The sequence below is a fragment of the Barbus barbus genome, assembly GCF_936440315.1.
Source record: "Barbus barbus genome assembly, chromosome: 39".
In the NCBI taxonomy this organism is placed as follows: Eukaryota; Metazoa; Chordata; class Actinopteri; order Cypriniformes; family Cyprinidae; genus Barbus; species Barbus barbus.
Window position 1 is genome coordinate 15,248,640 of NC_136717.1, and position 27,561 is coordinate 15,276,200.

Below are 27,561 nucleotides of genomic sequence, written 5' to 3' on the forward strand. Positions count from 1 at the left end.
GTATCAAAGAATCCTGGAATTGCTTCCACAAAGATATTAAGCAGCACAGAATCATTAATAATAAGAATAAGAAGAAATGTTTCTTATGCACCAAATCAGCATATTAGAATGATTTCTTAAGGATCGTGTGACATTGAAGACTGGAGTAAAATATATTAAAATGATTTAAAAACATTTATTTTAAGTTGCAATATTTCATGATTTTACTGTTTTTCAAAAACATAAATTCTTATAACCCCCAACTTTTGAATAATAGTGTATATGCAGTTTCTTTGGAAATGCAGAAATATGAATGTGGTGACTGTCTATGAGAAAATACTATAGCAGTGTATAATAATGTGGCAAATCATGTATTTGGCTGAGAGCCACAGCAGGCAACTTTCACTCTCTCACTCAGAATGCTGAATCAGTGGTGTAAGAAAGTTCTGCACGCAAATGTTCTAGGGACTACAGCCTGAAAAATTATTGTAGATAAGCAAGTGTACATGTGATAACAGTGGAATAAGTAAAATTTACTCCAGAATGTGTGTGTGTGCTTCAGCTGTTGAGAGCAGACAAGAACAAACTGGAGAATCAAATGCAGATGATGCAGCCTGATATGACAATGTAAGCACTTAACACTGCAATGAAAATATTGGCTGATTAACTGACCTTATTAATGGGAAGCATAATACTTGCACAAAGATCAGAAATTACTTCATGTTTTTCTAATTGTGTATGTATGTGTTTGCAGCCCAGGTCTCTCTCTCTCTGTGGCCTACAGACTAAATCAGATGAGTTCAGGTTCTCTTCAGACGGAGTTGGCTCTGGCACAGAATCCCCTGGAGGTTTGCAGTGTGCTTTGTGTGTGTTTGCAATTCACTTGTCTGTCTTTGTCCCGTCCATGATTTGGAGTGTGTCTTTCTCTCCACTCCAAACAACACTCATGTGCTGTTCTCTGTCCGCCCACTCTCTCTCACACTCCACTGCCATAGAGTGCACTCAGTAATCCACACCCTCTCGGTGCTTTACACCAAACTTCAGGCATTGCAATGAGCCTGACTACATGTGCTTTATTTCACTTTTCTTTTTTTTTTTTTCCATTGTCGTAGCTGGTGATAACTGTATACTAGGGTTGGGCCTGCATTTGCCTTCAAAACTGCCTTAATTCTTCATGGAATCACACAGTTACTGCAGATTTGTTGGCTACATGTCCATGATGTGATACTCCTTTTCCACCTCATACCAAAGGTGCTCTATCGGATTGAGATCTGGTGATTCTGGACACCATTTGAGTGTAGTCAACTCATTGTACTGTTCAAGAAACCAGTTTGAAATGATTTGATCTTTGTGACATGGCATGTTATCCTGCTGGAATTAGCCATCACAAGATAGGTACACTGTGCTCATAAAGGGATGGACATGATTAGCAGCAATACTCGGGCAGGCAGTGGCATTTAAACAATGCCCAAGTGGTACTAAAGGGCACAAATTGTGCCAAGAATCTATCTCCCTCACCATTACACCACCAACAACCTGAACTGTTGATACATAGCAGGATGGGTCCATGCTTTCATGTTTATGCCAAATTCTGACCCTACCATCTGAATGTAATAGCAGAAATCGAGACGACTCCAATCTATTGTCCAATTTTGGTGAGTTTGTAGCCTCAGTTTCCTGTTCTTTGCTGACTGGAGTAGCACCCAGTGCAATCTTTTGCTTCTATAACCCATCTGCTTAAAGGTTCAGCGTGTTGGGCTTTCAAAGATAATCTTCTGCATACCTCAGTTGTAACGATTGGTTGCCTTTCTATCAGCTTGAACCAGTCTGGCCATTTTCCTCTAACCTCTTGCATCAAAAAGACATTTTCGCCCACAGAACTGCTGCTCGCTGGATATTTCTCTCTTTTTGACCATTCTCTGTAAACCCTAGAGATGATTGTGCATGAAAATTCCAGTAGATCAGCAGTTTTAGAAATACTTAGACCAGCCTGTTTTGCACCAACATCCACAGCGCATTCAAAATCACTTACTGTAAATCACCTTCCTTCACCATTTTGGTGCCTGTTGTAAACTTCAGCAGATGGCCTTGACCATGTCTATACATGAATGCAACAAGTTACTGCCATGTGATAGGTTGATTTAGATATTTGCTTTACCAATCAGTTGAACTGGTGTACCTAATAAAGTGTAAATATGTATGTTTAAGTGTGTGTGTGATCTGTCTGTCTGTGTGATCTGTCTGTCTGTCTGTCTATCAGTCTATCTATAAATAAGTATAAATACAAAATATAAAATGTATTTTATTATAAAATATATTTTAAATATTGTAAATGTTATAATATTATAAAATATTGATAGAAATTGGTTTTACATTTCTTAAACATTATCATACATTATGCATGCATGTGTATTTCTAGGGTTTGGAGCATCTGTCCTCCTCTGTTTGTTTTGCAACTTCTTTGGATGAGACTCTAGATCGCGAGGTTCTTCTGCTCCTTCAAGGTCCGACTCCAGAGCAGCTTTCTCTGGAGTTTAAAACTCTGATCAGCAGACTGGTAACCAACTAACCAACCATCACACTCAGTTTTTAAGCAAACTTCATCTGTACAGTTAGTCTAATGTTAATTTTGCCAGCTTTCCATCTTTAGACACTTGAATGCTGGTTTTGTATGATGCTGGTCCATAATGTTTTGGTGTTCACAAGTGTCAAACATGAATTGTTCCAGAAAAGGGAGTTTAAGGAAGATGGCATCACCAGTCTCACAGCATTCAGAGGCCTTACAGAGAACAATGAAACTCAGGAGATCAACGCCGACCTCAAGATACAGGTAAGAGAGTTTCTTCAACTAAGTCAAATCATAAAGTATCAATCAACAGTTTTGCTAATTTTTGCACATATGTAAATAACCTATTATGATAAAATTACACACATGGGCATTTAAAAATTATATAAGAACTCCTCCCCCCTTATCTGAACTTTTATCTACCACATTGCATAACTGCCTGGCTGGACATGGTCAATCTTATTGTGTGTATTCAGTGGACCGCATCAGTACGTGCGGTCTTCCCTGGTGGTAAATTATACAGGCCAATATTTCACTCACTCCAATTCCCACGATGGACAGGGGCAGTGTGTCGGGTCAGAGTAACTCTGTGACTCTCCTTAAGATAATCTTTGATTAAACTTTGATCTTATCGCAGTCAGTAAGATTTAGCTGGTATTAATGACTTACTGGTGCACTGTGTGTTGTATTTAGTCATTGAGCCTCATTGTTGAGCTTGTGAACTCCGGCAGGGCCTGGAGGTACAGCTTGAGCAGAGAAGAAGTGACTGGACCCGCAGTCTGGAGCAGTTGGACCAGTACACAGACTCTCTGGAGAGGGAGCTTCTAAAGATGGCTAGCAACATGCGACATTCTCGTACTGAGATCCTGCACCTGTCTGTCAAGTAGGTGGACTGATATGGTAGCAGAAATGTTATTGTATGATTTTTGATGACAGTTTATTGAAAAAATATTTCCAGTGACATTTACCATTGTGTGATGAATTTTCACGGTTTAAATCCACTTCATGTGAGGTCTTGCAAATTTGTGGAATTGACTAACAGAAAGCTGCAAGGTCAGTGGTCTCAAACTCAATTCCTGGATGGCCACAGCTCTGCAGAGTTTAGCTCCAACCAGCTCCAAATCAGACCTGCTTGGAAGTTTCTAGTAATCCTGAAGACCTTGATTAGCTGGATCAGATGTGTTTGGTTGGAGCTAAACTGTGCAGAGCTGTGGCCCTCCTGGAATTGAATTTGAGACCAATGTGTTGGGTCCTTCATACATCGCTACACTACTTGACAATAGATAATGGCCCGTTTTCGCCAACAGAATTTCACCAAAATGCGACCATAAAGCTTAAAAGGATTTATCACCTTAGCTGTAGTAAATGATGCCCTGAGACTAATTCTGTGATGCGAATAGCAGCACGTTCTCATGCATCCCTGAGAAAGTCACTGGCAAAACAGCTACTTTATTATAATGAAATTATTTCCAATTTTTATGTTTTGCTATACCTTTTCATGATTATTTCTGTCATATTCATGTATCCAGATACTTGTGGTATTTTATAAGTTAAATTTATTTAAACATAGTAACTTAATTTAGAGTTTGATCTTAGTAGTAGATATTGATAGTATGCATGGCCATAAAGTTAAGATTTTTATTTTTTTAAACCAGAGTATATAAATTTTAAAACAACCCCTGTCAAAGCAGTGGAAGGATCATGGCTAGAGGCCTTACCAATTTAGTCCATGTCTGTGTGAATTTCTCTAGAAGCATTTGTTAAGGGGCTGTTCCGGTTGACCCCCTCAAGCTGTTTTTGGTTCTCTGAAGAGGTGTCTCTAATCTGACATAACACTGTTTTCAAGGCTACGGTACTTAGCATACTGCAGATAAAAGGCAAAGGCTGTTGAGAAAAGCCAGGGAAGTTGAGGGGTTTCACCATCCAGTGGTGCTATAAGATTTGGGTGAAGGCACAATGGGACATTGCTTGGGCCTGCGGATTGGGTATAGTATGTCCAACTTTTGCTTTTGTTGCACTTGTGAACAGTTCAGACATCTGCTGAGGAAGTATGGTGATTAAGTTTGTTAGAATGTGTTTTCTGTGTAAATCTTCAGGTACCTCACTAATAGGTTTTGATTGAAGTCATGATCTGATTCTTGATGTATTTCAGATTTTTATCAACAGTGTAGGGGCGTTGTCTTATGTGTAATACTTTTCAATAACCAGAATGATTATTTTTGTATATTTATCTATTCTGCGTCATTTGGGGGAAGAGAAAAAAATCGCAATTCATTAGTGAATCAATTCGCATTCACCTTTTGCACAAGTTGTGTTATAGTGAGTTTGCGCAAAAGGTTTAGGTGCAGAGAAACTGTCTTTTAGAATTTTGTGAGTTCAGTGGTTTGGTTTCTGTTTAAATTTTTAGGGTACAAGAGCAGGAGAATCAAAAGCAGCAGTTGCAAGAGGAACTTGACCGTCTAAAAGCTCCGCTGGACAACAGAGAGGCCATCAGCCAATCACCGGATCACCTACAGGTATTGAACTTCACTAAACACTTGCTTTCACTGCCTGCACATGCTTCAGCATATGTGGGCTTTAAAAACTCATGACAGATTTAGATTCAGCCTTGGGCAAAACAGAAATAAAGATTTTTGTGAGCTTCTGCAGATCACAGATGGATACTTTTACAATCTCATTACAAGATGCTGAGAGCTGTGTGCGTAGGAGGCAAGTGTGGTTTGTGAGCCAGTTTGAAACTTGACTTCATCTTGAACTCATCTCTAGAGATTAGACGCCGTTGACCGATTACCCCATAATGTTCTTATGTTCAGAACTTGGCTCATGTCTTTGTTTGATTCTCTTTTATTATTTTCCTATTCAATTTATTTGTATATATTACTATGCATATTGTTCCAAAATCTCCAAAAGCTTGCCAAAAATGTTCAAGTAAATGAAGAAACCTTTTGAAAATCTAGTAGTTAGCAGGGGAAGCCCATAAACTTTTAATATAGTGTTTATGTAGAGCTGCTGTAAACTTTTGAAGAACTACAGTAGGAGTCAGCCGGGGAAGCCCATATACCTTTTAATATAGTGTTTATGTAAAGCTGCTGTCACCGACTGTTGACATGCGACTTGTGTGATTGTGTACCTTCAGGTTGTGGAAGAGCTGGATGGCCCCTCTCTTGAATGGGATGAGGAATATGTATTGTCTGAGTCTCCACCTTTACAAGAGCTCAGGCCTGACCAGGAGATGCTTCAGGAGCTCTGTTGTGATGAAGAGGAACTACAGGCCCTGAAACAGGAGGAAGAGGAGGAGGTGGAACACACAGAGACTGTGAGGGACAAGGAGAAGATCACGGAAAGGATTGAGGGAGAAGGTGAAGCAACACAGGATTCTGGAGTAGAGACCGAAGAGCTACAGAGAGACTCCACCCTCTCTCAGACGCCTCTACCAGACGACACCACAGACGTAGACTCAAAAGGTGAGAAATTAAATGATTAGTAAGGCTTATTTTTTCGTACTAGAATTCAGTTAAGATTCTGAAGAAGTTTCAAAGTTAGTGTCTGAAATTGCAAGATGGAGAAGGTTTTATAAATGGTAAAATGGAAGAACAAGCTTAAATGGTGCGGTTTTCCTCTCTAAAGAACCTTTTTGGATGTGAATAAATCTTGTTTCAGGTCTAATGGGGGTGTGCGATTTGAGATGAAGTTGTCTGGTATAAATGGTCATACCTAGAGGACAACCGGTCTGTGTCAGATTCCTCGGGCCATATAATCCTTCCTTAACCTTTAGTGGCACAGGGCAGGCAGCCATCCCTGAAGCTTAAACACAAGCTGGAAAAGCAGGGTCATTCTAGCTTCAAACCTTTTTTGGCTTGCCTTCCACCATTGTTCTGCCATCTTTGGTCAGTATGTAAGGTTAACCTTTATCCTCTCTCCCCATCCTTGACCAATAACACCAGAGGCTTGGCACTTAAACTCCTTTGTGTGATCATAACAACTGGGCAAGACATTGAGGCATTAAAATTCTTTTAAAATGCAGTACGAATAGGCTGAATTTTTTATTTTTTTATATCTATGAAAACTGCTTAGTTTTTTAATATAAATATTTCTAAAATGTTAATGTTTGTAATCTTTCATGAAAATGTAGTTATTTTTTCTGCTTCTGACATGTTTGGTTAACAATTCCTAGGCTAAGCTAGTTAGGCTTTGTTTTACAATTAACACATTGTTTATGGGATGTACAGTATATTGGTAATTTTAATATTAGTTAAACCTTATAGGTGAATCACTTTCTTATGCTCGTTGAATATACTGCATTTCATTACTTTTTTTTTTTCTTCATTTCAGGAACTCTGTTTGTGGGAGAGGGAGGAATGCAGAGGCCTTGCACAGCTCTAAAGGTATGTTTCAGTCTCTCTTATCTTAATTTCCCGTAATACCTCTTTATCAGCTACCTCCAGCTATCAGCTAACAAATCAATTAATAATTGTGTAAATGTTATCATTCTTGTGGTCCGTCTCATGATGCAGTGACGCAAAAGCAACTGTTTTATGCACATTGATATAGTGAAGTTCAAAGAGTTTTTAAATACAAGCTTTAAGAGTGGCTGACCATGAAATTCAAAAACACATTTTTTTAGTGACCTTGTCATGTGTTAGGCATGCCAAGCCACATTATTTTTGTTGTCATGGAAATGTAATGTTTGGCTTGGTCGGTGGATCCATGTGACACTGCTGCCAGGTTGGTAGTTTTACTAGAGAATGCTACTTCCTGAATGCTAGGGGGAATTTGGATGACCCATAGAACCAGTGCACACACACAAACACGCATTGAGAGGGTATTGCACATCACACCGAATGAACTTGCCACCATTTGCATTGCAAATGTCTGAAGTGTGGCTTTGTGCCCAATAATCATTCAAAAGTATCCAATATGTCGTCTTTGGTGAGACGTTTTCTCTGGCAGAGTAGAGGTTAATTTTATGCTGCCCTTCTGAATCTTTTCCTGGCCACTGCAGGAGGAAGACAGACTCCCAGAATGCACTGGGCCTGAGGACGCCCACGAGCAGGCTGCTCCTCTGCCTCACACCCACAGTCAGTGTGCTGGTAAAAGCTCTTCCTCTCACTGTCCTTCTCTGCTTAATGTTTTAGTAACATACAGTACTAGACTAAAATACATTTCATTTCTTAGTTGAATATAAGATGATTTTCATAACACAAAATTAATTTTTAAATGTTCCTGTTATGAAATGTTTTATTTCAATGTGCATTTATTTAATCTCTCTTTGTGTCTGAACACACATTCCCACTCACTCTCCAGATGCATCTTTGAGCTCCGAGACACCCCATGAACAGGTGACCTCATCTACTGAACCTTCCTCCCTTGTTAAGTCAGAAATGGTATCTCCCTCTGCGGGCCAGCCTGAAGTTGGTGATTCCATTACAGGAAGGTACAATTTCCATATATCAGCATTTGCTTGTGGATTTTCTATGGCTTATATATGACTGATATAAAGTGCTAGTTAATGATTCACCGAAAATAAATTATGGTCTGCTTTCATTCGAAATGCCTACCACACACCCAAAGATCACATTTCCTAGTCAAATGTGTGTCATCTCTTCCTGTGTTTGGCTGTTTTGTGTAGACATATTAAGGAGTTATTACCACTGACAGAGCCTCGCTTTGCATGCACACCATGCACCTGTGTGGCCAGGCTCAGACAGATGCCCCAGCCATGCTCTGCTGGAGCACACAAACCATCGTTGCACTTACTGAGAGCAGCTGCAGAAAACAAACCCAAAATATAGTGACAAACTTTCTCTTTCCTCCCTGGTCAGGACCCAGCAGCCCACTGCTGCAAACGGAGGATCTGAGGGAGAGAGTGCAGCCGCCACAGCCGACATGAGTGACTCGCAGGTCAGTTTGAGGAAGCGGAGGAAACTAAAGGGAAGCATACTGTGTTTGTAGCACCGCTTGCCATTTCTTCCTCTTCCCCTTTTTTGTTTCTATTTCTTTCTAGTTCTGCCCTTCTCTCTTGTCATGTTCTTTTGCAAAAAACTTCCTGTTTGGTGGCCCTGTGTAGTGAGAGAGTAGCTGTCTTTTCTGTTGTGCCGTAAAGAGGAGCCGTTTGGCCGTTTTAGAGAGTTCTGGATGGCGGTAAGCAGGAATGACTGCTTGTGAGAGGACGTGCCTACCCTCTTATCGATGTGATGTGCCTGGGCTTTCGCTGTTGTTTAAAGTTGCTTTGTGCTGCTTTGCAACATTATATAAGCACCTGACATCTGACAGCCTGGTTTTGTAAGTGGAATTTGGCCATTTGTTTGTCCAGAATCAGATATTAATTGTTTTATTAATCTGTGAAGCCAAGGGTTATTCTGACATATGCACTGTGATAATTGTCCTGTTGTTGACTCACTCTCGTGAATGTTGTTAACTTATAAAAAGATGGGAGATATGCAGGTGAACTTGGAGTGCAACCAAAATAAACTGCACGTCTTGAGGGCTTTTCTGCACTTCTAATCATAGGGAGTGTGCAGCTTTAATACAGTATGTAGCATATTACATCTGTGTAGGTAAGGGATAAATTAACTGTCCCATAGCATGTGTTGGTTTTAAAGAAATGCTTCATTTTCAGGTCCAGCCTAAATGCAGAAAAGCTAGTTTACACTGCCATTCAAAAGTTTGGGGTTAGTAAGATGTGTATATATATGTACATGTGTGACAGCAAATGCATTCATAATTTTATATAAGATTTCTATTTCAAATGAATGCTGTTCATTTAAACATTTTATTCATCTTAGATATTAAGAAGCACAACTGCTTTCAACATTGATAATAAGAATGTGTCATGAACACCATATGTAACACTGAGGACTGTAATAATGGCAACTGAAAAGTCAGCTTTGGATCACAGGAATAAATTACATTTTTAAAATATAATCAAATAGAAGAAAAATATTGTAAATTGTGGTAACATTTCACAATATTACTACAGTTTTTGCTGTATTTTTAATCAAATGAATGCAGACTTGTTTTGAAAACAATTGTAACGCTTAACTGGTTTAGTACCAATATTTTGTACTGACATCAAGTGTAATGTTATGATCTGCCTAATTTGGCTAGCTTCTATCAAATGACAGATTGTGCTCTCAGCATTTGACGTCAACAGAAAATATGGGAAGCTTTTTATAAGCCTATTTATTTTGCTATCCTAACTTTGCTAAGTGCAACTAACCAATTAATCATGCATTTGTTTCTTCCCTGGTGACTGTGACTTAATCGGAACAGACCTGCAACTGTTTTTGATGTTGGTCGTAATTATTTTCTTTGTTTTTTTGAACTTGGTGATAAAATATGTTGTTCAGGCTGTGTGTGTATGGTTTTTCATCAGCATGTTTGGAATAAGTATAGCACTTTTTCACTCCCACTTCAGTGAACTCTGCCAGTACAAGTTCGTTCTCTCTCTCTCTCTCTCTCTCTCTCTCTCTCTCTCTCTCTCTCTCTCTCTCTCTCTCTCTCTCTCTCTCTCTCTCTCTCTCTCTCTCTCTCTCTCTCTCTCTCTCTCTCTCTCTCTCTCTCTCTCTCTCTCTCTCTCTCTCTCTCTCTCTCTCTCTCTGTGTCTCTCTCTGTGTCTCTTCTTTACCATCCTCCCTCTCTCTCTGCCAGCTGTAGAGCTCTCACACACATTATGTAAGTATCTAGCACTTCTCTCTCTGTAAAGCAGAGCGTAGCTCTTATATTTCATCTGCAATGTCATGGGACAGGTATGGAAATGTGTGTGTGTGTGATGCTTATTTGCATATGTAGGTAGTTTACACAAATGTATATGTGTTGCTGTTGAGAGTGTCACTGGGTCATAATGCCATTCTGTTGTCTCCTATAGAGACTGAGTGAGGGACAGCTTTCTAAAGTGTCTGCAAAATCGGACAAGTGAGTATTTTCCCTCTTTGTGCAACTGATTATTAGAATGAATTTATCACACAGGGGCTGCTGGACTGAGTGTATTAGTGTTTTAATGTGTGTATCTTAAAGAATTGCTGTACATTGTTAATTATTTGTTTAGGAGTCCTTTGTTGCCAGTAGCAGAGGAAGAGGAGGCCATGCCAGAGGCAGCAGAGGTGATATCAATTGGGGTGAACTCACCAGGTAGGAAGAAATGCACCTGAGGACGTGTTGACCTTTTAAATAGGGATGTCAAATGTACTGTTCTGACGACTGCAGTTGAATACACTTCTTTGTCAAAATGTAGTTGATTAATGGAAACACAGATTTGCCAATGTCTTTTTTTTTTTTTTTACATTAAAATTGATCTATGAACAATATTGACAGGAAATAGAGAAAATGTTGAACAGTTGTTAATTTATTTGTTTTCATTTCTGACTGATTACTTGAATATTTACATAAGACAACTTGAAGCAATGTGTACATAATTGACAAAAAACTTGAAGGCTGCATGCCATTGTTCTAATTTAATTTGTTAATATTTATATTCGTATTTTACTTTTTAAATGAGTGTGTTCAATAGCAATTTGGCTTTTGCTATGGTTTTGAAATTGATAGTGAGAATTATGAAATCTCATTTGAACTGCTATTTTTGGTTACTAACATTTTTATACTGTGACAAACCCTCAGCATTAGTCATCGATAACTGTAGCTAGAGATCTGCAGTGTTGTCATTGTTAATTAAAACTATCAAATAGTTTTTGTTATTTGAATTAAAATGTAAATATAAGATGACAACTTAAATGAAAATTAGAAATATTGCTTTGGGAGCTTAACTGAAAAGAAAAATGGAAGGACTAAAATGACTCAAATGAAATAAAGATAAATATTAATATTTACAAGAAAACAAAGAAAAATTCTAAATCTTAATTACTAAAACATTAAAAAATATATAAAAACAAAAGCTAATTAAAAATCTGAATAAATACTACAGTATAATAACTCTGGTGAGCTGCATTGCTATCTGCAACCTACAGTACATAAGGAGCATCCCAAGTAAAATGCTAATTAATAACTGATTTATAACCCTACCTTCGGTGCGTAATTTGTATGCCATTACCAATAGCAGTGCATGAGACTTTAGTCACAATTTATTCCAACAGAGATTGTTGTTAGCATGCTGCTAAAGATAGCTGTACATTACTCCAAAAAATGTATAGCACACACATATTAGGGGAAATCCATTTTTATTTATTAAACCAAACTGTTTTTTATACAATTTATTAGTAGTGAATTAAATAAGTCTACTTCAACATTTCTCTCACCTTGTCTGCTTGGCAGCTCACTAGGTTTTGGAGCAAAGTTGCTCTCTAAGTGTCTTTCTTTATTTTCCTTTTTAGAGTTTTGGAGCAAAGTTGCTCTCTAAGTGTCTTTCTTTATTTTCCTTTTTAGACAAAGACAAGTCAGACTGCAAAAAGACAGTGGTCACATCTGATTCAAACTCCGCAGCCTCAACTGACTCATTGAAGGATCCTTCTGAAAAAGCGAAGGGCATGACCTTTGACCCCACTGTCAGTGAGGGTACTCTTCCAATAGTCCCCGCTGCGCAAGGCTCCAAAAAAGACCCTCTGACTCTGAGGAACAAGCTCAAGAAGGTAAGAGCCACTTTCGCTAGAGTCTATGAACTAAACAAATACAACAAAAGCCTGGTCCTACCTGCTTTGCCAAATATTTTTTTTATTACATAAGGTGATTGTGTTCTTATTAATAAACATTCATAACATGCCATCTGATGCCCAGTGTAAACTATTGTAATGTGCTGATGAAGTTTACATACCTGTATTGTACATTTTAAAAAGAAAAGATCTTCCTACAGGAAATGAGCAGTATGGAAGCCATTGAGGAGCAAAAAGCTCAAGGGGATGCCGAACCTTCAGTGGCTACAGAAAAAGAAGGTAGATAACCGGTCTCTTCTCTCCCAGTCTGTCTCTCTCTCTCATCTAGTTCTGCTCGTTTCCTCAATGTCAGTCTTCTCTTCCTCCCTTAGGTGACACATCTGTCATCTCTGAAAATGCCAGCGATTCCACTAAAGATGACAAGAACAGGTTATAATGCTTTGTGTACTGAATTTATATCCATAAATTTTAATCTGATTCAAGCATGCCTTCACATGACTCACTTGACATATTCATGTACCCATTAATCTGAATTGAACATTTCATCTGCAGCCTGTCGCCAAGTGACAAAGAGATAGAGGTGAGGTGTTTTTTGCTTTTTTTCCTCTCCATTCAGTCCAATTTCAATATAGAGTGTAACTATATTTGATAAATAATAATAATAATTGTCTTAATATGATATGGTAGGGTTATGCATCTATATTTTCATAATAATTGGTAAATTACAAAAAATTATGCAGAATTGGTATAAAGATGTTACAGATCTGAATTTAGATTCTGAACTAGTGAATAAGCTGAAATATTTACAAATGTGTATCTTTTTTCTCAATGATGTTTCTGGAGTGTTTACCATGTGCTCTCCTGCCAGGCGGAGTTCCACCGGCTCTCTCTGGGCTTCAAATGTGACATGTTCACCCTGGAGAAGAGGCTACGCCTGGAGGAACGCTCGCGGGATCTGGCTGAGGAGAACGTCCGGAAGGAAGTGAACAGTTGTAAAGGTCTGCTGCAGGTCAGTGTCATTTTGTGCACTTTCTGCTGGCATAAAAAAAAAAAAATCATGATCATGTGTATTTTATCAATGCAAGGAAGTAGTACTTTGTTCAGGACAATGTATTTTTACAGAAAATTCTTACTGAATTTCTTCCAAAATTTGACTGTTCAAATTCCTCTGTTTTGAAGTAGCTTGAATATAACACTGTTGTTATATAGGCCCTGATTCCACGATGTGAGGAAGATAACCAGTCCATGGAGATCATCCATCGTGTACAGAAGAACCTGGAAGTCCTCATTCAATCCATGACCAGAGTGTCCAGCCGTTCAGAGATGCTTGGGGCCATTCATCAGGTTTGTTTACCCAGGCCCTTCAGAGTGCTGAAATGGCCCTCTAAAGCCAAAATTAACAAAGAAGCCTGCTTGTTTACATCTCAGTTTCCTTGCATGTGTAGGAGACCAGAGTGGGTAAAACAGTGGAGGTGATGGTTCAGCATGTGGAGAACTTGAGGAGGATGTACACCAAGGAGCACACAGAGCTGTTGGAGCTCAGAGAGAACCTCACGCCGAATGAGAGGTCCATTGGGTCCCACACTGAAAGGGGTAAGTTGATATTATTCTTTAAAAAGATACTTGTAAAAAATAAAAGTCATAAAATCAGTCTCTCTTTTGTCAATCACATGGCTTTTCTTTCGTGCTTTGCAGATGATTTTAGAAACAAGAAGCAGTCAACCGCAAACATTTTTAAAGTGAGTTAAGGCAGAAAATGCACCACTTCAAGATTGTGAATTCAGCTTGCCGAGTTAATTTTTACTGATGTTTTTTTTTTTGTGCGTTCTCTCCTAAGACCACTAGCCGACGCATTAGTATAGCTACCATTCCCCGCAGCAGTGGAGGACAGACCCATTTTGACATGGTGAGGAGTCCGGTTTCTTCTTACAGAGATGATTTTGGTATAAAAGAAGTGGAGCAACTGAATAAACTGTGGTTTCTAATTCACAGTCCAAAGACATGGCGGAAAGTGAGGTAGAGAGACTCTCCCGCCGATCACCATGGTAAGTGTACTGATGCTGTTTTGAAATTGCATGGTCCACAAAACGCACCTACAGCCCTGCATGTCAGTATTAGTCCACCATAAAATGGTATAGTGTGAACCAAAACGTATCAGAACAAGATTTATTCACTTCATTCAACCAATTTACAATTATACACTTATCAGTAGGTTCTCTGGAAATGGAACCCATGACTTTGGCGTTGCAAGCGCTGTGCTTTATTGGACTCGCATGCCAGTTGTTTTTATAATACTGTGTGCACGGCTTTGCACTGCGAGAAAGGATGTCATAGTTGTGTGTCGACCGCTTTACAGGAACATGGCAACCAAGAGGCCACCACTAAAGCGCTTCATTAGCTCTGGTACTTGGGCCGACATTGACGAGCCCACTCTGATGAATAGGTAAGGTCACGCGTGAAGATCTGTTGTGTACCTTTCATCTTTGGAGCCAATTTCATGCCGAAACCATAAAACGCATGTGCCATCGAAGCGTCATGTCATGCAGAACCACAGCAAAGGCCTTGAGCTTAGATGGTGAACACTGAAGTGTGAACTTTGCACAGGTATGGATATGACACGGACTCTCACTCAGAGGAGGAGAGGAAAGAGGAACCAGAGGAAAGAAGGACTAGCATAACCGAATTAGGCATCAAAATCACCTCCTTCATAATGCCAACTAAGACGTCAGTGTACCTCCCGCCTCCATTATTCTCTGCTGTAGCATTCAGGCATTATCTACTACAAATCAAGGGTTTTCTGTCAATAATGTCGCTGCCTTTTGCTACTGTAGCTAAGCTAATAAAATCTAACTTTAATGTTCTGTTTGGACATGGACACCCACAGTTCACCAGCTTTGCTTTTTTCTTCAGTGGAAAAATGAATCCAGTGCTGACACACTGCATGTCTTCTGCTTCGGTTTGCAACAAATAAGCTAAGCAGCCCATCTGTGGTTTCAGAGAGAAGACAGTTCTATTTTTTATTTTTTTTTAATCTATTTTTCCCCACATTGGTGGACAGTTTGGGCATTTGGCAATGTACTCTGGTCCCACAGTTGTGTGCTATTCTGATGTTCTCTGTGGGATTTTCTTAAACCGGATAATTGATAGACTGATAAATAGAGAGCAGGATATATATATATATATATATATATATATATATATATATATATATATATATATATATATATATATATATAATATGTATATGTATATGTTCAAAAGTTTGGAGTCAAGAAATTGATTTTTTTAATTATTATTATTCAGCAAGGATGCATTAAAAACACAGTAAAACATTTAAAATGTTAGTTCAAATAAATGCTGTTCTTCTGGACTTTTCCTTCAAAGAATACAGAAAAAAAATGTTTCAAGGTTTCCAGCAGAACAGTTTTTAATATTGATAATAATAATTCTTATTGCGTCAAATCAGCATATTAGAAGACGGACAATGACAGAAATAAATTACATTTTAAAGTGTAGTAAAATAAAAAATGCTTAAAGTTGTAATATTTTACAATAATACTGTATTTACTGTATTTTATAAATCAAATAAATGTAGCCTTGGAGAGCATAAGACTTCTTTTAAAAACACAAATCTTACAGACTCCATGCTTTTGAATGGTGGTATGTGTGTATGTAATTTAAAAAATAAAAGGCAATAAAATGAGCAGAATGGCTGCTTCTGTTAATTGGCCAGTCAGTTATTGGCAGACCGTAAAATGGTCATATATTGGGCAACTCTGTCTGACCTATATATATCAGTCTATCACAGACCTCCTGTTTGTCTTGTTGAAACATTGAAACGTTCCTGTTTGTCTTGTTTATCATGTAATTTTCAGCTTTCAGCAACAGTTGTCATTTTTCACATTCCTCTAAATGTTTAGTATTTTTTCTTCAGGTCGCCTCAGCTGTCTCTTCTATTCATTCATTCATATATATATAATTTATTTATTTATTTTTTAAATCATTTGTGCTTTTTATGACCTGCTATTTTCTGTTGAAAATAGGGCCCAGAACATATTCTACACAAGTATGCCAGTGCTTGATTTTGTATGTCATCGATTCTAAAGGAGTGCATGTTAAATATGTAAAATGAAACCATACTGTTGCATTTTACTTGCTCCTTCCCTATTTAGCATAACAGAACACCTTGCTTCCTGCTGCTGAAGGTATGCTTGTAATTTTCTTTTTAAACGTTTCTTTTACTTTCCATCCCAGCCCCAGCCCAACAGATCACGCTCCACCCAGTCTGATGGATGGGAGGCCTGCAGTTTCCAGAGGCACCAGGGGTATTTGGATTTGGGTGGCCTTGCTTGTAGTTCTAGCTGTTCTACTGGCCCTGCTGGCGAGCCTAATGTTACAGCCTGCAGTAGATGCAGCACCTGTGGGCACCGGGGACTCCTGGATGACCATCCAGCAGCTTCTGTGGCCCTATACTGGGCTGAGGCACAACGGCCAACCCCCTGTGTGACACCAGGGGATCGACAAGGCTGCAGTGGCCAGTTCTAACAAAAACTCCAGCTACAAGAGCTGTGATGCAACACTGCTGCCTGTCCTTCTAACAGAACACTTTGTGACCATTTCTTACCGAAGGTAAAAAGAAATGTGGGCGTCTCGAGAGAGATGTGCTGAAAACTGCAGACTGCTTGGATGCTATGTACACAAACCGTTGGGTTAGCCATGTATGTAATAAGCACTTTTATATGAGAGTCAGTGCCAGCCAGTAACACAGTGGATATTTGGAGTGAGATGAGCACACTGCAACAATGTGAATGTCAAACATCAAATATGGGTTGCCCGAAAAGGCTGCCTTTTTTAACATTTTGAAGTTGATCAGTGTATTTTTATGGGCAGTTTGAAAGTGCTGAGATGAGACCTTTTTTAAAAAATGTTTTTTCTTTTCGTTAATTTATTTTTAGAGTTTTATGCAGTAGATTGTTTTTCAATATTATTGTTACAAACAGATGGTTTTTATCCTCATAAAGCTGTTGGTTTGGTGTTCATTGTAAGAAGTTCATACACTTTTGTATGTTCCAAAGAGGGGGGAGAGAAACTTTGCACAATAAAAGAAACAAGCTAAATGGATCACAAAGCTTCAGTCAATATGTGTGTTTAATACTCATGCTTGGGTGTGTTCCTATTTTAGTTGTTCAACCAAAGCTGGTGGCATAAAAAATAAATTAACTATTGCCAAATAGCAACAAATTCAACACGAGTATAACGATCTATGAATCAAGGAGAATCTCACCAAAACATGTCATATTTCAGCTACAAAAACAATTGTATTTATTTGTAATATATTAATAGAATTTATATATATATATATATATATATATATATATATAATTATTTTTTTTTTTTATTAATTAAATACACTTGTGAGTTTCTGTAATATTCTGGCACTTAGGAACAATTTCTCCAAGAAAGATTTAGTGCACATGCTTATTTCTTTTATGGTTTTGTCCATCTATTGTGTATATTTATTGCTTATGTTAAAAATAAACATTCAAGAGAATCATTTGGGTCCACCTGCTTATAAAGAATTTTACAGGGTGTTATTACATCTCAGCATATCATCAAGATGTAGCAATGACTGTTCAAAATGGGTATCAAATGTTTTAGATATGTGTATGCATGTAGTTTTTCTAGATGTGTATGCTTTCTCTTCTCAGGAGTATGTGAGGACACGTGTTGCATACAGGAGCCTCTGTACAGTGTCTGTGTAGAGATAGTGAGACTGATGGACTCTGGCTTGGCCCTCGGTGCTCATGTCCTGTCTGAGCATGTGCAGAAAGGTGGAGTGGAACTCGCTGCCCTCGGCCAGCTCAGGAGAGAAGCCGTCGTCATGCTCTTTCATCTTCAGATGCTGGTTCCTCTGAGCGCCCAGCAGGTAAAGAGACCATGCCTCCTCAGCCACAGGCCCGGCCTCTAACTGTTCACAGGCCTACAGTGTCAAAAAGTTAAAGGTCAGAGGTACTGCTGTGTATACAGTAGTTCAATAGTGCGTCAGTCAGAGTGTATGACAAACCTGAAGAACAAGGTGCTCTTGTCCGCATTGTGTGTTCCAGTGACTCCAGGAAAAAGCCACAGCTGAGGACATTAGAGCCATTTGTTCATACACTGTGTGCTCTATTAATGGGTCCTAGAAATGGAAAAAACATGGGTTTGTATAACTGGTCTATTTAAAAAGGAATTAATGATAGAATTCTACACTCTCAAATAAGGGTTCCAAAAGGAGGCTTCCACATCAACCTTTTTCCACTATAAAGACCCCCTTGTGCAATAGACAATTTACGGTACTTCATCTATGCCAATACAGAAAATGATGTTGACAGTGTCAGGCAATTCAGCCCCTTAGTTACCTTTGGGTTGATGCTGACGTACTTGTCTGAATACTCATTCACAAATATATTGATTCCAGCTCTCCGCATGGCCTTCTGCAGATCTGAGGGGCTCATCCACTTCCCTAGAAGATAATCTAGGTTCTTTGTTTCCTCCATGTGCAGCATACATTGCTTACCCTGAGAAACAAAAAGCTATCGATCAGTATCTGTGATGCACACAGAGAGAAAACCATAATTTTTTTGTAGCCTTCAATATGTATGGAAAACAGCCTGGCCTTGAATTGATGCCATACTGTTGGTCTTTGATAAATGAAATTGCTCAATGACAGGATGCTTTTTTTTTTATCAATTAATTTATTCAGAAATATATTAAAAATGCAGTTCAAGCATGCACTCAAAAGTGCATCTAGTCAGTGATATATTACATTTTTGGTCACACTTTATTTTAAGGTCTAATTCTCGCTATTAACAAACCATGAGACTTTTGCCTCAAACTCTTAATTTGTTGCTTATTAATAGTGGGTAGTTGTTCATTTTTGGTACTGGGTAGGATTAGGGATGTAGAATATGTGCTTTAGAAGCACTAATAAACAGCCAATATGTTAATAATAGGCATGCTAATAAGCAATTAGTTAACTGTAAGAATTGGTCCCTATACTAAAGTGTTACCAACTTCTATTTTGTAAAATGTCAAATGGTGCGAAATTTCTGATAATCAAGTAATTCATTATATTTGTAACTTATTTACCTTAAAAAAATGTGTATATATAAAATCTAGTTTTCAAAACCTTTATATGAAACTAACATGAATACAGAAAAATTCTACATTTCTATGTTTTAAAGTAGACATTTAAAAGATTTTTCAGATGTGTAATTTTTGGACAGGGCCTCGCTTGCCTTGACAGTGATGCTGACTTCAATAAGAGCTCCAGTGATTGTGAACAAAGCCGAGTCTTGGCCCAGAGGCCTGAGCTCCCATGACTGGAAAGGCATGTTAGTGTATGACTCTTGCAGTAATGTGAAGGCATAGAATGCATTCATCTTAAACGAGATGCTGCGGGTCTCTGCATCATAGGATGCCTCAGAAATGCAGTCTGCCCGCCAGTGCTGACCTGCAGAAACCAGTGTACAATAAACAGGCATGCGGTAAAATACTGAGATATGAAAATAACAGGGAGGCTTTAAAGTAGTGGCTGTATATACAATGCACAATCTGATGCTACACATGTGTGGTGTGAATTGTTCACCGATAGGATCCCAACGTGCCACATGTGGATCCTCCAGAAACAATATGGAGTCTGGCAAAGCTACAGTGACCCCTACAGGCAATGAGGCAACAGTGCTACTGTGTTCATCCAGCTTCACTGAGGTAGAGCTGGACTGCTCTGTGGGATAGGGGAAGATCTGGAGACCTGTTTCTAACAGCTAAGATGAGGCACAACAGTAAATGACAATTAATGCACATTATTCTCGTTGATCTCTTGCAGACTGTCCCAGATTACATCCAAAAAGTACCTCTCTCATTTCCCAGCCCTTCACTATGTGAGATTGGGGCGGTAGATGGAACACATCAAAATAGAAAACTCCACCCAGGGGTGTGAACTGCTGCAGGTCCACTATATGTACGTCAGCACTGTCAATCACAGGTTCAGCTGGTGATGAGTCGGAACCATTTTGATCTAGAGACAAGTCAATTAAGTTATAGGAAACTAGCAATTACAGTGATACTACTAGTGATGCATAATATATCACTTGATATTCATTATATTTTTTAATAATCAATATTGGGCAGTGTTGCTATTATTACCCAAACTATTAAAAAAAAATTCATTATTTAATATAAAGTTGATATAAAATATAAATATTTGATGAAAAGCTTAGAAAAATTTAAAAATAAATAATATTGCCTTTGCAACTAACTGAAATTTATGTTGTACTGAAATGACTAAAAAATAAATGTTATTAATCTTTAGCAGGTTTTAAAATGGAAACCTGTCTTTCATACTTTCAGTGATAATGTGATGCCTACATTATGCCAAGAAGCATAGCAACTGTATAATAATACAGATCTCAGTTCGGTTATTGGTTTTGAATTGAAAGTCTTATTAAAGCAATAAACCAGGAGCCACGAGGCTGTATGTTATAGTAAATTTACCACAGTTCAGGAGCATAATTTGAAGTGCTGTGATCCTTCAGAGGTGTATTGATTTTATAAAATCATGGCAGCAGATTAAAATACCAGCGTTAATTAAAATTAATAATAACCACAATAAATAAATAATTGTTCTGCCAAATAATTGGCCTATCTGATAATATTAAACACATTGGATTTGGCTCATTAATATGATATTATAATTCAACTGAGGTGAATATTTTGCCTATTATATGAGCTTCAAAAGTAGATTTCAAAGATGTGACAATCCATTTTATAATTACATCCCAAATTCTTGAAATATTGGGACATTTTTTAAAATTTTAATAAAATGAAAACTACAAGACTTTCAAATCACATGAGCCAATATTTTACGCACAATAGCACATGAGAACATAAATGTTTAAACGGAGAAGTTTTACACTTATCTACTAAATGCTAATTTCAAATTTGATGCCTGCTACAGGTCTCAAAAAAGTTGGCAAGGGGGCAACAAAGGGCTGAAAAAGCAAGACATTTTTAAAAGATTCAGCTGGGAGAACATCTAGCAACTCATTAAGTTAATTGACATCAGGTCTATAACATGATTAGCTATAAAAGGGATGTCTTAGAGAGGCAGAGTCTCTCAGAAGTAAAGATGGGCAGAGGCTCTCCATTCTGTGAAAGAGAAACGTAAAAAGTTGGCGGAAAACTTGAAAAACAATTAATCAACATCAAATTGCAAAGGCTTTGCAAATCTCATCATCTATAGTACATAACATCGTCAAAAGACTCAGAGAAACTGGCGAAATCTCTGTGCGTAAGAGACAAGGCCGAAGACCTTTGTTGGATGCCCGTGGTCCTCGGGCCCTCAGACAACACTGCATCAGTCATCGGCATGATTCTGTCATTGACATTACTAAATGGGTCCAGGAATACTTCCAGAAACCACTGTCTGTATGCACAATCCACTGCCCATCTGCAGATGCCAACTAAAGCTCTATCATGCTAAAAAGGAAGCCATATGTGAACATGGTTCAGAAGTGCCGTCGTGTCCTGTTGGCCGAGGCTCATTTAAAATGGACTGTTTCAAAGTGGAAAAGTCCAAATTTGACGTTCTTCTTGGAAATCACGGACGCCGTGTCCTCCGGGCTAAAGAGGAGGGAGACCTTCCAGCGTGTCATCAGCTTTCAGTTCAAAAACCAGCATCTCTGATGGTATATAAGTGCATACGGCAGCTTGCATGTTTTGGAAGGCGCTATGAATGCTGAAAGGTGTATATAAAGGTTTTAGAGCAACAAATGCTCCCCTCCAGACGATGTGTATTTCAGCAGGAAAATGCAAAACCACATACTGCAGCTATTACAACAGCATGGCTTCGTAGTAGAAGAGTCCGAGTGCTGAATTGGCCTGCCTGCAGTCCAGGGGTCTCATTTATAAAACTCTCCGTAGATTTCATCCTAAAAGTGTACGTACGCACAAAAGCTAGATTTGCATATGCGTGAATTTTTTTCAGATTTATAAAACCATGCGCATGCCAGAACCTGCGCAAAAATCCCTTTATAAATCCCAGTCAGGGGAAAATTGTGCGTATGTGCATCTCCACCCCGACTCCTCCCAGAAATCACCAGATATGGAGCTTACAACGCCTAGTTTTACTATGCATAATCTCATCTGCATATTGTTTCCATGCACATTCCCATCCACGTGACACCATGTTTAACACCTCAAAGGTACAAGACATTAAAGAAATATGAGATCCTGACTGTAATTCCATTTGGGCCATAGCCTACACATTAATTTTTTGTGATAAAAATTATCCAGTAGCCTATCCTTGTTACATTTTATAATAAATATATGAAAATATCCATAAAAACAAAACTGTTTAAAATAGTTGATCTCATTCTTTTAAAAAGTAAAGTCGTGACGTATTGTCAAGTATGGTGACCCATACTCGAAATTGGTGCTCTGCGTTTAACCCATCCAAGTGATGGAAAGTGAGTAGTGAACAAATGCGCACACACACACACACACCGTGAACACACACCCGGAGCAGTGGGCAGCCAGTGTTGCGGCGCCCGGGGAGCAGTTGGGGGTTCAGTGCCTTGCTCAAGGGCACCTCAGTCGTGGTATTGAGGGTGGAGAGAGCGCTGGACATTCACTCCCCCCCACCTACAATCCCTGCCGGCCGGGGACTCGAACCCGCAACCTTTCGATTACGAGTCCAATTCTCTAACCATTAGGCCACGACTTCCCCTTTTACACTGGTCATATAGTATTTCAATTGATTTAAACAATTTAAATCAAATTAAATTTAAGCAGTTTTGCTGATAAGGTGACAATAAGCTGAACATCTATTTTTAGTGTAAGTATTTTAAAAAGGAAATGTGCAAATCTTACTGTTTTCCATTAATGGTATCCTTCAAATACAGTGGTATTTTTTAATGTTTTTGAGATGCCTTTACACGACATCAACACATCCGTGCAGCTGTGGTTGTGCAGTAAGATATTATCATTGGTCCTATTCAAACAGGACAATGGACTGACGTTCGACCACCGTATCCAGCTGTCTCCGCCATAAGATCGAAGTGCACATCATGATCATTGTTCTTGCAAAAATAAAAAAATCCTTGCAACATGAGATCTGCAGTTTATTTTAAAAATTAATTATTGTGCACTTATAGCAATCCTTGCTGTCATTGAAACATAGGATGCCACATGGAAAGTGATCAAATGCATCCACTATATGTTTGAATTTAATTTTGTTTTAACTTCTGCGTAATGGCTTTTTGTAATTTCAGTGCTTAATGAGAGTGGAATATTTATTGTTAATGTATATCGAAATAAAATGTTTTATAAATCCAGATATGTGCGTGGAAAATTGTTTACGCATATTATATGCCCATTTTGTGAGTAAGCAGCATTTATAAATGAGACCCCAGATCTTTCACCTATGGAGAACATTTTGCACATTATTAAATGAAAAATACTTCAAAGATGACCACGAACTCTTTAGCAGGTGGAAACCTATATAAGGGAAGAATGGGACCAAATTCCAACACCAAAACTCCAGAAACTCATAACCTCGATGCCCAGACGTCTTCAAACTGTTTTGAAAAGAAGAGGAGGTTGTAAACCATGGTAAACATGCCCCCGTCCCAACTATTTTGAGACCTGTAGCAGGCATCAAATTTGAAAGGTGCATAATTTGTGCTCATATTATGCATAAAATTGTAAAATTTCTCAGTTTAAACATTTATGTTCACTATGTTCTACTGTGATTGAAATATTTACTTGTGATCATTTTATTCAAATTTTAAAAACGTCCCAACATTTCCGGAATTCGGGTTGTGTTTAAATCATCGGTAGTATTCTACATATGGTTATAGTTAACTAAAACATTATTTTTATGTGATAAAATTAGATGAGGTTGAATTTTTTATTTAATATAAGGAAAAAGAAGAAAGAAATTGGGAAAATCAGGAAGTGAAAAACAAGAAGTCCAAACCAGCTTCTAATTCTGTTGTGATTTCCTCCATCTGACTTTCTCCTTCCTCTAACGGTTTGACTGAAGAGCTCTTCCTCCCCTCCTTAGCTGAGATCACACTCACAGCACTCTGACATATGGACACACACTAACATTAACAGCCACAGAACACACTAGAAAGCAAGTACATACGCAAGATCAAAGCCTCACTCACCCTCTTTCTGCTATCTGATCCAACCGAACGACTGTCTTCCTCCACTGGCTTTGAGCTTTCTCTCTCATCCCCCTCTCCCTCCATCTTCTCATCCTGCACCGCTGCAGTGCTCTCAATTGGTGGAGTGAGAACGGCCTCCATCATGGATCTCCTTCTCTGGAGCTGTTCTCGCTCGCTGTGATGGGATAGGTGATCATATCGTGTATGAAAGATCCGAACAGCGACGTCAATTACAGCAAGTAGCTTTGGCAGCTCAAAGCCCAGACCCACCTCCTCAAACTGGAAGCCTTTAAACCTGGAAACATGGATTGTCAAGTTTTTCCTTTATCCCACAATAAAGCCTAATATTCACCATAAAGACACACAAACCTTGGGTTTTTGTTGAGGTTCGCCCACAGACAAAGAGTGATATTTTCATCCTGGACTACAGTCTGCATGTTGCCAGTCTCAATGTCAGAATGAGAACTTGCGGACTGAATGGAGAGCAAAACACACACACACACCTTATATGCGTTGAAATAGAAGTGAGTTTCATAGGAAAATCTCAGCATAGCTCTTACCTTCAAAAGCTCCTCGGTGGCCTGGTTGAGTTTGCAGTGGATAAGACTCTGTAGACACAGGAGTGTTTCTCGATACTGCTGAGCAACACTGGGGTCGGGACCCTCGCTCAAGAGAAAGTCCAGTTCGTTTGTTAACTGTCCAAGAGATATAGTTCAGGTCCATTCACACCAAGAACTAAAACTGTATTGGCATAACTGACTTGAATAAACTATGAAAACAGCAGATCCAGAGTGTTGGCCTCACCTGAAGAGTCAGAGCACAGTTCTCCAAGACCTGCTGGATTTGGGTTTCTGAGTCTTCTCTCCACAAACTGATGAAGGAGTTGATTTCCGGCTGCACCGATGGATCTGGGCTGCCGTCGCAACGCATGTACCGCTCCCACTATAAAGACCAGAGACCAAATCAGCACTTTAAAGTAGCCCCAGTATTAGCCTGAGGCATCTGAATAGAGTTTCATGATTCTTGTACCTTAGCTTTGTCCCTGCATTCAGAATCCCACGCAGTGACAGCAAAGTGATTCTCATCTAGAATGTGCCGCAGTTCATTCAGCTCGTCCTCTCTGCGCTCTCTGTCCTGTGGATGTTGACAGGTGTCAATCAATCATTACATTAAAACTTGTCACACGCAATCCATCAGTGCAAACAGCTGCATATGCACTAAATCCTGCAGGGAAATGTCTGCAACACAACTGTGAATGTTCAAATGGAAGTTCATCAGACCTTTAACTCAAGTTGCTCTTGTTTCTCTTGTTCTATTCGCTCCCTCTCCAGCCGTTCATTGTCCTCACGCTCAGCAATGACACGAGCTTCTTCTACAGGACAGAAACACAGTATACAAATTTATTGTCAATTAAAAACTGATTTAAAATGATTTGAATTAAAATTGCAGATGTACCTTCCTCTCTCTGTCTTTGTTCATCTGCCTCTCTTTGCAGTCTCTCCCTCTCAGCCTTGCTGATGTTTCCTCCTTTGTTTTTTGCAGACTGGATTCAAAATGTTAAGTATTTATACCCCCGGTTTGACAGACAAGGCTTACGCCTAGTCCTGGACTAAAATGTAAATTTGAGCTGTTTCAAATGAAAGAAACTTGCACTGACTGATCTTAATAGTCAGTGCCTTTGTTTTGTCTTAAGATGAACACCAGTAATGCTTTTTTCTAAGGAACATTTATAAAAATTACTTAAATGTCTTAATTGAACTATGGCTTAATCCTGGTTTAGGCTAAGACGCGTCTATGAAACCGGGCCAAAATGCTTCAAATTAAAAAAATAAGTTGAAAGCTGTTTACAAACATGCTCCAATCAAACAACATACCTTTCCATCCTTTGGTGGCTGTTAAAGAAGACACAAATAAACTAATTAAGGGGGTAACGTTACAGAAAAAAAGGAAATAATAAATCAGACAAACATCGATAACATACCCAGGATGGTAAGTTAAACAACATTTGGACTCGGGACTTTTACTGCTTATGTTTCATTAAATATGAAGTCAGAAGTCACACGAAGAAAGATTTATTGCATATATATGCATATTTGTTCGTACTATGACTAATATTTTTATTTTAAACATTGTTAAAACCTGACTCACCATGTTCACGAGCTCTCGGGCAGCAGGCTGGGCGGGCGTCCTCCTGTCACTATGGCAACGACGCACGTGAGATAGAAAACAATCAGCTCTAGGCGGAGTACGCTTATCAGGAAACGTCCACAAAAGAAAATATGCTGAAAAAAGTAACAAACAACCATTAAAAGCATATTCGGCGGCTTGATACAATAGTCCAGAGGAGTTTTGTGATTTTGTTAGAAATAAGCTTGCATTATAGGTTCAATATTGCCATCTCCTGGTCACGCTTAATAACGCTTTGACGGCTGCAGCAATATTGTCTTTTACACAAGATGGCGCAAAAGATGAGTCGTCTTCGCTTTTTCAGCCCAAAATGTGTGAATGTTATCTTCACTACATATCATTTCACTCTAAACTGTTTGGATTTATGATTAGGTAAACTAAATTGTAAACCGAAATCATTTGGAAATGCAGTAACGTTTTGTAGTATCCAAATTTAGCTACTTTTCTCATACTATTTCTGTTTCTCATACCATCTCATCACACTAGACAGTTATAACTGGTTATGCTAAAGGTTATTTACGAAACGCATGACACGTTCTAGTCATAATGAAGTTTTGAGAGTTATAAGAGTGTCTATTTGTTAATGTAATATTGAACTGTGTCCTTATTTTCTTTCCAGAGGCAGCTCAAGGTGGTCCCATGTTCTGCAACACCTCACCAGTGCCCCTAAATTGATGCCACTGCCCCATTGCAAAAGTGAGTAAACCTTGAGGGGTGATGTTATAAGTGTGTAAAGTCATTGCCCTAAAATCATCTGCTGATCAAAGGTAATTTGCACTTCATATGTGTGGGACAGTCCTCATTCGTCTTGAGGAAGGCTGGCAGAAGCCGCACATCCAGCCTTTTGGGAACTTGTCCACACACCCAGGCTGTTCTTCCCTGCATTACACTGCACAGGTCTGTCCTCGCCATCTGGAGTTTCATCTGTGTGCTTTTACACACCACATGTCTATCCAGACACTGAAACAGGAGCGTGACATTGCTATGACAAATGCAGCCACGTGTTACATAGACA

The 27,561-nt window shown here is 38.8% G+C and overlaps 2 protein-coding genes across 6 annotated transcripts in view; one reads left to right on the top strand and one right to left on the bottom strand.

The window, feature by feature from the left end:
• The window catches only part of LOC306858677 (inositol 1,4,5-triphosphate receptor associated 2), a 32,108-nt gene extending 14,825 nt beyond the window's left edge, over positions 1–17,283 (top strand). For 2 of the 4 annotated variants that reach the window (XM_079399312.1, XM_079399313.1), the window contains exons 13-36: positions 542–606; positions 734–827; positions 2,399–2,536; positions 2,708–2,809; positions 3,277–3,428; positions 4,953–5,061; positions 5,682–6,009; positions 6,878–6,930; positions 7,548–7,635; positions 7,850–7,979; positions 8,368–8,446; positions 10,413–10,459; positions 10,593–10,675; positions 11,924–12,126; positions 12,348–12,426; positions 12,519–12,576; positions 12,700–12,727; positions 13,016–13,156; positions 13,357–13,491; positions 13,593–13,740; positions 13,843–13,886; positions 13,985–14,053; positions 14,140–14,192; positions 16,402–17,283. In XM_079399312.1, the coding sequence (XP_079255438.1) occupies positions 542–606; positions 734–827; positions 2,399–2,536; positions 2,708–2,809; positions 3,277–3,428; positions 4,953–5,061; positions 5,682–6,009; positions 6,878–6,930; positions 7,548–7,635; positions 7,850–7,979; positions 8,368–8,446; positions 10,413–10,459; positions 10,593–10,675; positions 11,924–12,126; positions 12,348–12,426; positions 12,519–12,576; positions 12,700–12,727; positions 13,016–13,156; positions 13,357–13,491; positions 13,593–13,740; positions 13,843–13,886; positions 13,985–14,053; positions 14,140–14,192; positions 16,402–16,654 (2,679 nt within the window). In that variant the 3' untranslated portion in view covers positions 16,655–17,283. Of the gene's footprint in view, positions 1–541; positions 607–733; positions 828–2,398; positions 2,537–2,707; positions 2,810–3,276; positions 3,429–4,952; positions 5,062–5,681; positions 6,010–6,877; positions 6,931–7,547; positions 7,636–7,849; positions 7,980–8,367; positions 8,447–10,412; positions 10,460–10,592; positions 10,676–11,923; positions 12,127–12,347; positions 12,427–12,518; positions 12,577–12,699; positions 12,728–13,015; positions 13,157–13,356; positions 13,492–13,592; positions 13,741–13,842; positions 13,887–13,984; positions 14,054–14,139; positions 14,193–14,503; positions 14,591–16,401 lie in introns of all 4 variants that reach the window. The other 2 variants (XM_079399311.1, XM_079399314.1) reach the window with 2 other exon arrangements.
• Positions 17,284–17,636: 353 nt separating this feature from the next.
• Positions 17,637–26,727, bottom strand: dnai7 (dynein axonemal intermediate chain 7). Of its 2 annotated transcripts, XM_079398674.1 has the most exons (16): positions 26,508–26,727; positions 26,234–26,251; positions 25,815–25,902; positions 25,640–25,731; positions 25,389–25,493; positions 25,164–25,301; positions 24,920–25,054; positions 24,729–24,832; positions 24,360–24,654; positions 24,167–24,275; positions 20,043–20,206; positions 19,775–19,952; positions 19,425–19,639; positions 18,546–18,704; positions 18,212–18,325; positions 17,637–18,127 (listed from the first exon to the last, which is right to left on the bottom strand). In XM_079398674.1, the coding sequence occupies exons 1-16, from the start codon at positions 26,508–26,510 to the stop codon at positions 17,852–17,854; spliced, it is 2,193 nt and encodes a 730-aa protein (XP_079254800.1). In that variant the 5' UTR covers positions 26,511–26,727; the 3' UTR covers positions 17,637–17,851. The 2 variants fall into 2 exon arrangements, with proteins under 2 accessions (XP_079254800.1, XP_079254799.1); XM_079398673.1 differs by having other exon boundaries at positions 19,425–19,952; positions 26,508–26,557.
• Between the last annotated feature and the right edge of the window lie 834 nt (positions 26,728–27,561).

What these genes read in the sequence shown, in the direction of transcription:
- dnai7 (XM_079398673.1), bottom strand. An exon ending in AATGCAGGGACAAAGCTAAG is followed by an intron (nt 25,302 to 25,388) that starts GTACAAGAATCA and finishes TGGTCTTTATAG; the next exon opens with TGGGAGCGGTACATGCGTTG. An exon ending in GATCAGATAGCAGAAAGAGG is followed by an intron (nt 24,276 to 24,359) that starts GTGAGTGAGGCT and finishes TCCATATGTCAG; the next exon opens with AGTGCTGTGAGTGTGATCTC.